The following is an 11,087-nucleotide window of genomic DNA, read 5'->3' on the forward strand; positions in this document are numbered from 1 at the left end:
GCTCCACATCACTAGCTACACCACACCCACTTTGCAACAGAGGTTTCAGTTAGCTACAAATAACGATTTAGAAATCCTGAGCCACAGACAGTAAGTCTGTCCAAACAATGCTCTCAGTATGGCAATCCCAGAGGCCTCTAAGGTTTGTTGCTGGTGTGCCAAGCAGCAAATAGATTCTTCAGCTGCCTTTCAGAAGATGCTGCAGGGAGCATGTGAGAACTTCCAAGGCAATGCAGTACTGCGACAGTTACAAGTCAAGTCCGCGGCAGTGCCAGCTCTGCAGTGAGTCACTGGGCAGTCAGTCTGGCTCAGTGGGAACAAAAGCTGACACGTATGTGCATCTGCAAAACTAAATATCACTGTGCCTACTTACCTGGCTGAATAAAAAGAGCCTAGGCTTGAACTCACAGCCTTTTAAATGCAGTTTGTACTTCACAGCCTTTGTGAAGTGTGGCCATTTTATTCACTGGAACATTAGATTCAACTGTAAACCAGTTACGATGCAATCCACAAATTCCCCGTGCTACTGAATGGGAAAAAAAGCCAAGTAGAAGATGGAGTTTTAAGGTCACAGGACTAGTACTGTTAGAGTAGAATACACTGCATCTAACCTTATCAAAGAATTATTTCTTGAACACTGAAGCATTCATGCATACTACTTTAAGTACTGGGCATAGCATGGGTATAGTACAAGCTAGAAACCGTTTAAAATAGCATTTGTTTTCAAACCAAGAGCTGTGTAAACTCTCCTACTGCTACTCCCTCACATCTTCTCAGGAGCATTCACCAGGCCCTAAATTGCTTCTTGCATCTGAGTAGAAATCACACTGAATAGTGCAAGATCTGTAAAAGGGTGACCAGCATGATCATTTGGAGTACCTGTCAAGTATTACCCATTCCCAAAAGTAAGAATGCCATCTGATGGTGAGGTCATGACTATTCCTTTATCAGATAAGCAACAAAAGATACAGCAAAGGCTATCAGCAGAAATGGGTGTTAAAAAGCTCCAGGCTTGAATTCCTTGTTTTATTCTTTGAGGTTCTGATGCAGAGATTTTGTGCAGCACAGAAGCCAAATCAGTATTTTTATTGCATTTATTTCCTATTCATTGCTTGAGGAATTGAGAACTTGTCATCACAATGACTTCTTTCCCCTAACAGCTTCTAGTAAAGGCTGTAGCTATAGCAGAGCTTTAACTGTTAAGCAGGTGGTATTAAAAATAATAGAGAGATAAGGATCAGTTAGGTAGGGAAACATCAGTACTCCTCACTGAGAGGGAAAACAGCATAACTCCAGCTACAGGTCAAAGTAGGCACAAAACCTGAACACAGTCACAAGACTCCTGTCACTTTTATCCATGTAGGTTACTCTAAGGACACAGTCAGAATAAGAACATGGGAGAGGAGGCAAAAGGTAAGTTCTGTCTGTCCATTCACACCACCCTTTTTTAAGGAAAACCAGATGTTTGTTTTGTTGGGTTGGTTTTTTTTGTTGTTTGCCTATCTTCTTCACTCACACTACCACTGTATTTGGGAATCATTCAAGACTGGCAATATCATATTTATTCTTCTCACACAGTGATAATAGCCTTCATTGACATGGAGAAAAGTTACATATTTTTGAGCTATCCACCTCACCTAGATCAGTCTGTTACCATTATTCATAAAACAGCTCAACATAGACTTGGTTTTATCATCTTAGTTCTATGAAGAGACTTACAGGGACAGTATCAACTGGAAGTCATAGAAGTCATCAGTAAGAAGTCAGAAAGTGGCACACCACAAAAAACTTCTGTTTTACCTTTCAGATCCATCTCTCCAGCTCAGGGTCTTCATAAAGGACTCTGACATCTCCAGAGAAAAAGTGGAGGGAAGGGAAGCATCACGTCAACTCAGTGCTTTAGTTTTAGTCCTCAAACGTGAGAGTAAGGTCTAAGGAACTGCCTTGAAACTTTAAAACAGCACTTGACTTCATACAGTAGTAACTAACTATATTCCTTTACATTTTGACAAAAACAAATCCAGCTGATAGAAAAGAATCTTGTACTTATGTGCACGTCATATGACTATGAAATGACATGGACAGGCCTCACAATCCTGCAGAGTTTAGAAACAGGGCAGCAATAACTGTCATGCTGTAATAGCAGTTGTGCACATACATGGCCATCTCGGGGGTTTTTGCTACTGGGTAAAGATGGAACACAAGAAATCTCAAAAGTGCAATTCTATGAAATTTATTTTTTAAATAGTGGATGGGCTAGTTATAAAAAGGTGACTTTGGTGCTAAATACTTAATTCCATTTTAATTGTGTCCTTAGTCTTTACAGTGTCACTTCTTGCCCTTTTAGAATGAACAGCAACTTACAAAATATACATGAGAATAATAATCAAATCTTGGAATTATACAAAACAAATCTTTGGTATTCCCCCCCTCTTCTGCCCCAATATTTGCAATTATCTTTTCTTAGAGAGGGACTTCCTTGTTCCATGCCCTAAAGGTAAAAAAGAAAAAACAAACAAAACAAAAAAAGTTAAAGTATGCATATATTCCACTTCCAAACTATGTCAATTTGCTTCTAAAGAAAGACTAGATATCAGTGATTGCCTTTTCCTAATGCAGGCATTGATGGTTGATAGTAGAAGTATCTACTCAACTTCCCACCAAGTATTTAAATGTGCATGAGTGGTATTGGACTTCAGAGTATCCCAGCGTAACAGATAAGAGTTCCATATGAAGCTCATATCACATTCTCAGTGTGCACTTATAACTACATTGTTGAATGTATTCAAGAAAGAAACAGCAACTATTTCTGGGAAAAAATACAAGAAGTATTTTGAGATTATGCAAGGTTTCTGGATTCTTTTACTAAAAGCTGATCAGCAATTAAAGGTTTAAGAACAATGTTCAAACAGTCTGGCTTCAGGACTGACACCGATTTTCACTAGTAAGACACTTTAGCTTGTTTGTTTCCAACCTTTCCAAGATGAAGGTCTAATCCTTTGTCTAATATACAAGAGAGAGGCTGGCTATCTTTGACTCATGTAATTCCTGATGGAATAGTTGAGTTCATTTTACTACACTAACTTGTTTTTTTCCTAACTTCATTCTGATTTTCCCCCTCCACTGTTTTTCCCTGTCTTCTGCCAAAATATCCAGAAGTTCCTACTCCTTGAAGTTGGATATCTTAAGAATTATCTGTATGCATTTGTGTTGTATCAAGTTACAAATCACTTGGGCTGAGACAGATGAACATCTTAAATAAAAGCATGTAATACAAAGGGACACAGGACACAACACTTTAAAAAGACAGTACAGCAGTCTGAAGGGCAAGTAGACTGAAACAGCAGGCTTTGGTGTGGGTTTCCTCCCCCATCCTTACTTTAAGCAAATAAGGAACCTAACCTAGTCAAAGCTACGCTGGTATTCATAGCAAGGTGATGAAGTGCTCAAAGTTTAGCTTGTTTCCCCCTCACACCTTGTCTGCATACATAGCATTTGCTATTATTTCACAAATTATCCAACATCTCTGCAGTTCAAACCAAGAAAGATTAGTACCCAATACAGAAAAAATGCTTGTAAGTAATTTTTTGTAGCTTGCCACTGTGTACCAACCTTTGTTTACACTGTGCTTAGGCAGCTCCCACAGTTCTACTTCTTCCACCTCATGTCTTCTGTCTCTGCGTTTTGAAGGTGGCTTGCCCATTCTTTTCTTCTTTGGTTTAACCAAAGTTGAGCACACTAAATAACAAGGTACAAATGGTGTTATTTCTCCAGCGCATAGTCTCAAGGCAAGTTTCACCTTGACTCTCACCAGCTGGTCTGTGGTGTTCCTCTTCCTCCCTCTCTTTTTTGTACCCATTTTAGTAGCAGATAAAATGGACACAACATGTCTTATGTCTCTACAATATTCAATCACTAACCATAATTCTGCATTGTAATTTGGGCCATAATTTGGATGGGCGTTAATGTGGTAAAAAAGGAACTCAGGGCATCGGATAATTCTGCTGTAGTTCACTGTTCAAGTGTTCAAGACTAGTTGGTGCTGTCCAAGTGACCCAATTCACCCACTGTCTTTAATAAACTTCAGACCTGTGAAGTTATGCACTACAAAGTACACTGCTCAAGAAGTCAAATTTAGTGTATGTTATTACTGCTGAAGCAGTAATATATCTTGTTTAGACAAACCTTCTTAGTTGCAGGGCATTTTAATTTGAAAAAGCAAGTACTACTATAGGCAACATTTTTAAAGAGGATGTAATTTTAACAGCCCTTCTAAGGCATCCATTGGCACAAACAGCTTTCAGAAACCATCAGCTTCCCACTTCCTAACTCTGAATGTGGTGGCTTCTTCAAACTACCTGGGCTGGAAAAAGAGGAAGAGTAAATAAGGAATAGACCAAATATCCTCAGTTTGCTGTGGAACTATGAACTCAAAGATGTAGAAGAGACATGCTGAAAATTAAATGTAACTTATTTTAGAACTATTACCATATTTTTATACATTGTTGTAGTGGAGCCAAGAACAATGCTGCTAAGGTAAACTGTTTTCAACCTTTATAGAGCATGCTAGCATTAAAAAACAAAACCCTGCAGCACTGAAGTCTGCAGAAGTCTCCAATGCAAGAGTCAAATAATCCCAAACCCCAATATGTTCAAGCAGGAAAGAAATGCAGAAAAAGAACCCTAAGGAATACTCTCTGTCTACTCGGCTGTTGCTATAGGAAAGCTGATGTATATTATCAGTGAAATTAAGAGAAGCAAATCAGTCTGTTCTGAAGATAGCCTCACATCCCATAATTTGATAGACTGATCATGAGTTGCTTGAAATATATGACCCAGGAGAGTGGCAATACCCACACTACAGCAAATTCTGTAGCTGTTCCAACAGCACCTACGCTCAAACACCCTTGAAAAGCATCAAATGGAACCAATCTGATCTCCAAGTAAAACATGAACTATACAGAAAAAACAAAACATTCTGCTTCATGAGCTAAGAAACTGTCTAAGCTTTTACTTTGTTAAAATAACCAATTTCTTCATCTTTTCCTTAACTAGATCACAGTGATTTGAACTCTCATTCTTCAGCAGTGTCAGGGCAAATGTTGGTCCATGCTGATTTTTCTGAGCATTGGCATATGAAGCTACCACTTGAAACTCCCTGTATGTTTTACTGATCACAATTAGGAGCTACCACTGTGTATGCTATCAAGAGTAGCATTATCTGGATAAAGAATTAATATTACATTTTATGGTAGTAACAGCTTGGCACAAATAAAGGCCTTGTTTTGGCCACATCAAACCATTTAATGCTTTGAATTTCTATAATACCATTTTTAAAAACCCCAGAAGTAGCTCTGATGCACCCTCATTACCTTCTTTTGGTTTGAGAAGGCTGTAAATATATTCCAGATATACTGACTGAGAGGCATTTCACCAAAGCAACAAGGATTATTTTTCTTATTTTCAAATCTTGTAAACTATCTCATGCTTGCTATTTTGTATCATATCCTTTTGAATGTTCCCTAAGAACAAGAACACACAGGGAAAATTGTACCTTGTTCTTTGCTCTTTGCTGGAGGTGAGAAACTACCACGTATTTGGCTGGTAAATCTGGGTTTAGCACCACTTCTAATCCAGTACTCTTCAGGTGGTATCCCCATGTTCTCCCTTAACAGCCTTCCTAATTAAAATTTAAGAAAGCAAATAAGGTCAGTATTTGTCTTGGTAATTAATGCTGGTGTACTGTTCAATCCACAAGCCAGAATGCAAAGCCAGCTGCTGGATCTGATTGTAGGAGTCTGTTAAAATAGAAACAGTTCTCTGGAAACCATACTTCAAAAAATTACAAGACACCTTAAGTCTACAGATTTTGAACAAAGAAAATAAAGTTTAAGAACACTAAGCCTATTTTTAGAAGTAAGTCACCCTGTTTTGGTTGTTTTTCACAATACAAGACTGTACTAAAGAACAACCACCTACTTAAGTGACCACATAACCAGTTGCAAACTGATATCTCATCTTATTCTCAATTTAGATTAATCCAATTTCTAAGAGTATCTTTTGATTAAATAAGATGTCCTTTTCCAGGTCAAATATAATAGTTTCACAACAAATTTTCTGAAAATACCAACATTTTTTTGCTAAAAAAAGAGCAGCAGCTAAAATTAGAAAAAAATAAAAATTGAATCCTCTCCTGCAGAGAAGCCACACAGGGTGTGTCCACAAGATTATAATGAACTTAATTCTGTTTAATGCACCAAACATTAGTCTGTGATAGGACAGTCAGATTGTATAAACTTAAATGCAGAGCTTCTAAGATATTAAGCAACAGTAAATACATAATCCAAATTAAGTTAAGATTTACAAATTAATAAATTACCACTAATGTCAGAGAGTTAAATATATCAAATCTACACAAAAGAGAGTTTCTGCATTATTCTCTGCTGGTTGTAAAAATGCAGAGTCTTTACACAATACGTAAAAAGTTGCAGTAAACTTCCTCTGCTTCAGAAAAAGTATTCTGTAGGACTTCTGGCTCTTGGCCAGATTCAAAGCTACAACATGCTCTAATCTTCCCACTAGTTTAAGCTACAATTTGAAACTGCAATTAGGTGTTCTTTGTGTATGCTACTAATCAGCACTTTGTCCTCAGCAATTAGCTCACCTCCCAAGAATTTCCGTAGCATTCTCTGGTGTTCGAGTTCTTCTCTTCTTGTCATAGGCCTCTTTCTTCCATAATACCCATAGTCACTGTGTACAGCTTCATCTTGTTCTCTCTTTTTTGGCTTGTAAACTACACCAATGTTTTCAACAAGCCCACTCCTAGTTTTTGTTTTCTCTTGAGCAGGCCAGCTAATTAATTGTGCTGGCACAGCATTTTTAGGTGGTTTCCAAAGCACTCTCTGGCCAACTTGGTAGATATTTCCTTTACTTGGCCTCAAGATACCATATTGGGGGGCTTCTTGAAAGAAATACTCAATTTCATCCATGTTGTCATCCTCTTCCTCCTCATACTCATCCTCTCCATCTTCATCATCCTCTTCTCCCTCCACAGAATATTCTTCAGAGTCCTCAACTTCTGACAAACTCTTAGTTGCTTTTTTATTGAGAGAATCAATTTCTTTCCTGCTAGAGGACCTAGAAAGGGCTCCCAGCTTTCTGCCTTTACTGGAAGCCTCTTTGATCTTTGTGTTTGAAGAGTTGACATCTTGGTCATTCAAGCTGTTCACTTGTTCCTTTCCTACCACTTCATCTACATTGAGGGACCCACCACTTTTAATTTGCTCTTTCTCTGATTTCTCTGTACTTTTCTGAAAAGTATACATGCTTTTCTGAAGCACATAGTCAGGCACAAAACAAGACACTGGGGCATTATCAATTGATGAGCCTTCCTCTCTAGAGGACATGTCATCAGAAGACAGACTGATTACACTTTGATGCTTCCTTTGTGGCAAACAAACATTGTAGTTTGTGTCCATACTGTCCAAACAAACCAGCCAGGTGCTAGAGGGAGCAAACTTCTCAATCGATTTGTCACACCAAATACTTTTTTCTGTCTGACTTTCATTGGTTGCACTGTGGCTTAAATTCAGCTTTTTCTGCTGAAAGTCACTCATTACCTCCATATTAGATGGCAGTAGTTCTGCTTGTTGAATAAAGCTGGGCTCTTCTTGATAAGTTTTTGATCCCGCAGACTTTTTAGTACTAGATTTCTTAGCTATCACCACTGGCTGATCTACACCAACAGATCTTGCCAGCTCTGTGATTTGTACTGCCATGGTTTCACCTGGGGGGGATTTTGCCAGCTTTTCTGCATCCAACTTCACTTCATTGTTTTGGACATCTTTCTCTTGCACAGTTTCAGCACTCTGTTTGGAGGTGACAACAGCTTTTCTCTCATCTAAGGAAGCTCCTGGCAGCATATTCTCCCCTTCACGAGGGCCATATATCATGCCTTCACATGAGCTAACAGAAAACAAGTCATGCGGCACTACATTCTCTGGAACAGGTTTACCACTTGCCACATCATACAACGGGATTGTTTCTTTAAAGGACTTCCACAGCTGAATAGCTGGAGAGCCATTTCCATATTCTATCCTCACTTCTTCCTTCTCAAAGGCATAGCTTCCAGTAGGAAGATTTCTATATGATGTAGAGTTGGCAGGGTTCTTATTATGAAACTCTCTGTCTACCACAATAGGAGAGCCAAATGAATCTTGTTTCTCTGAAGTACTTTCAATCTCTGTACCTATACCAGGAGAAACACAGGCTGTATTTCCTGCATCACAACCTTTCGTTTCTGTACGGATATCTTGATGCTTTTTTTGCTTGCTTTCAGGCTGTCTAGGATCAGTCTGTGTTTCTTTTGTCTCCATTTTCTTCCCAGGGCTATTATAATGTCTGAATCTTGTTGCATGATAAAACATAGGGGAAGGTGGGACAGCATTAAAATAAGGCCTTCTGTTAATTCTTGCATGCAATGGATGCTGTGGAACAAAAAATCCAGGGTACTCATGGAGCGCAACAGAATAAAATGGAAAATACGGATTTCCGCTTCGGAAGCCTAGACATTGGTGACAGAAAGAAAAGACAAATATATAATCTTTCTGAAATAAGTCATCCTGATTCATATTTACTTGCATAGACAGGGACAGCTACAAGATCAGACACAGCAGTAAATAAAACAGGCCACCTTTCAAAGCTTAGAAGCAAATCCAGTGCAAAAACCCAGAGAGAGTTCTTTGTTAGGGAATAGCTTATCTCAACATCTACACTTTAACCAGAGCCTGATTTCATCCCTTGGAACATTCACTGAGTTGTTTTCTGTACTTGTTTTGGCTATTTTACAGACTATTGCTATAGCATTGCCTTGGAATAAGCTCCAGGTAGAAGTTCACATAGGTATAGCACTTATAAGGTGTATTTAACAATATTTTTCTTAAGGTTACCTTTATCCATACCTATAAGACATGTACACATGGAATTCATCTATACATATTAATTGCTAAGTATATTCTAGAGCTCTGTGTCTGCAGGATGACCATTACTTAATATTTTGCATAGCTTCCATTCTCCAAAGGCAGATGTTTTCCACCACACAAGCTACATATTTAAGGCAGAATTAATGTAGTGATGTGGCTGTCAAAAACCTGATTTATTAAGTATTAGTTAAATTCCCAAGAAGCTCATTAACACAGATACTGCAAGAGTGGAGGAAAGAAGTATGTAACTAACTAAACAAAGATTCCACAGAGAACTGCTGGTTACCTTACCTGGAGCAGGTACACAGTATGGACTGTACACATGACTGAGGTACCACGGACTTGGATAAGGCTGCTGAGATGATGGCTGCGCATAAAAAAAGGGTCTTGAGTGGTTTGTGGAATGTGATCCACTTTCTGAAGTTGAGGCAGTATTCATTTTTCTTTAAGCACTGAAAGAGAGAAGTGATCATTATCAACCACTTTTAAAACTGCATGACTTAATTATTTTCATGCTCTGTCAGAATTTAGCAGATGTTCCTCTCCCTGCCCGAAGAAAACAAAAGAAAGCTGCTGTCTTCCAAACAGAAGGCAGACAACTAACATTGCTATCAAGGTCAAATATTTCAGCTGAGCTTTGCTAAGCAAGCTTTTTGTACACAGCTCTCAATATTAGTCCTTCAAGGCAACCTTGTAACATGCTCTAAAGCTACAGAACTTCAGTAGTCTTAGATACATACATCTCTATAAATAGTATCCCAGCCAATTAAACAAAAAAGCTTTCGGTGAATTAGCCTTGAGCAGGAGGCCACACACATAAAAAGAAGAAGAAGAAAAAAAAGCTTCACACATTCAAACATTTTATGCTTCACAAGGAAAACACTTCTTAATTCTAGTGCCTGTGTTGTTACATGTTACAATAAGAACTCCATTTATTCAGGATTTGTACTTTATACCATACTTAAGAACAACGGCAGCTAACTAACATAGTATAACAAGCATTTCAATGACACCCTGCTTCACACAGTTAAACTAAATAATAGGTAGTAAAGAAACAACCCCACCAAAATCCTTATGTGTAAGGTCGCATTCAGAGCCATGTAAATTTCACAAGACAGAACTTCCTCCCACACTTAGATATCTCCTCAGTTAACTAGTACTTGCAAGCAGTACAACACCATCACACATAGCTTATAAGCAAGACTGTAAGAAATCGGAGAACACAGAAGCTTGACTCTTTAGAAGACTCAAGCCCTTCGAAGTTACAAAAAAACAAAATTATTTTGAGACCTGTTACAAACTAGCACATGGTTCAGCCTAGAGTTTCAGAATGTCTTAGGAACGCTGGAGTTCTCTTCAGTTTCCATCTAGGGTGGCCTGTGCAGCTCTCGAAAGCACCAAAAATCCTGCAGACTCCCTGAGGCTAAAGAATTACTTTAACCTTTGAGAAGGAGAATGGTGCAGGGAAAGGAAAAAAATCCCACAGAAACAAAACAAACCACTAAACAAAACCCCCTACAAGAACTAAGCTAGTCCTACCCCCTTAAAGCCCCAAAAACTAATGTCAATGCTGCTGCTGCTTACAGCCCAGCAAAAAAATAACCAAGTCATCTACTCACCCTCTTTATGGCAGGCAGCTGCTACTTGTCCACTCCTCCTCCCACCTGAGGCTCATTTAAAAGTGATGCAGGGAACGTTTTTCCATCATTGTGTGGGAGGAAAATCAAAACACAAGGATAGGAATAGTTGTAAAAGCCATCAGCTGGCGTACAGAAAGCTGGCAGTCTTGTCTTGCAGATGTTTAAGCTACATCTCTAAGTAATTCTGGTATTTCCCTTTTATAATGTTGGAAATTACTTTTTTTTTTTTTTTTTTCCCTCCTTCCCCGGGGGTGGGGGGGGAAGAAAATTAAAAAAAAAAAAAAAAAAAAAAAAAAAAAAAAAAAAAGAGGAAACTACCAACCTTCTGATTGAGGCTGCAGTTAAATACACTTTTCTCGGGAAAAACACCTCAGACGACACGAGGCCCAGTTTACATTTATTTTCAGGGTTTACCACTTGTCCAGTACTGAGTAAAGGGAGCAATGCTCTTCCATCCTGACATGGC

The 11,087-nt window shown here is 38.6% G+C and overlaps 1 protein-coding gene across 2 annotated transcripts; it reads right to left on the reverse strand.

The window, feature by feature from the left end:
* Nucleotides 1-2,217: 2,217 nt before the first annotated feature.
* On the reverse strand, nt 2,218-10,721 carry LOC120763766 (uncharacterized). Of its 2 annotated transcripts, none has more exons than XM_040087332.2 (6): nt 10,601-10,721; nt 9,273-9,433; nt 6,665-8,563; nt 5,555-5,680; nt 3,613-3,738; nt 2,218-2,491 (listed from the first exon to the last, which is right to left on the reverse strand). In XM_040087332.2, the coding sequence occupies exons 2-6, from the start codon at nt 9,418-9,420 to the stop codon at nt 2,454-2,456; spliced, it is 2,337 nt and encodes a 778-aa protein (XP_039943266.1). In that variant the 5' UTR covers nt 9,421-9,433; nt 10,601-10,721; the 3' UTR covers nt 2,218-2,453. The 2 variants fall into 2 exon arrangements, with proteins under 2 accessions (XP_039943266.1, XP_039943257.1); XM_040087323.2 differs by lacking the exon at nt 10,601-10,721 and adding an exon at nt 10,272-10,581.
* Between the last annotated feature and the right edge of the window lie 366 nt (nt 10,722-11,087).

This window comes from Hirundo rustica, chromosome 1 (genome assembly GCF_015227805.2).
Source record: "Hirundo rustica isolate bHirRus1 chromosome 1, bHirRus1.pri.v3, whole genome shotgun sequence".
Taxonomy (NCBI): Eukaryota; Metazoa; Chordata; class Aves; order Passeriformes; family Hirundinidae; genus Hirundo; species Hirundo rustica.

Coding starts and splice junctions, on each gene's coding strand:
- LOC120763766 (XM_040087332.2), bottom strand. CDS start 9,420: ATGAATACTGCCTCAACTTCAGAAAGTGGATCACATTCCACAAACCAC. Junction 8,564..9,272: donor ATACTGTGTACCTGCTCCAG/GTAAGGTAACCA, acceptor ACCAATGTCTAG/GCTTCCGAAGCGGAAATCCG. Junction 2,492..3,612: donor TAAGCACAGTGTAAACAAAG/GTTGGTACACAG, acceptor TTTTACCTTTAG/GGCATGGAACAAGGAAGTCC.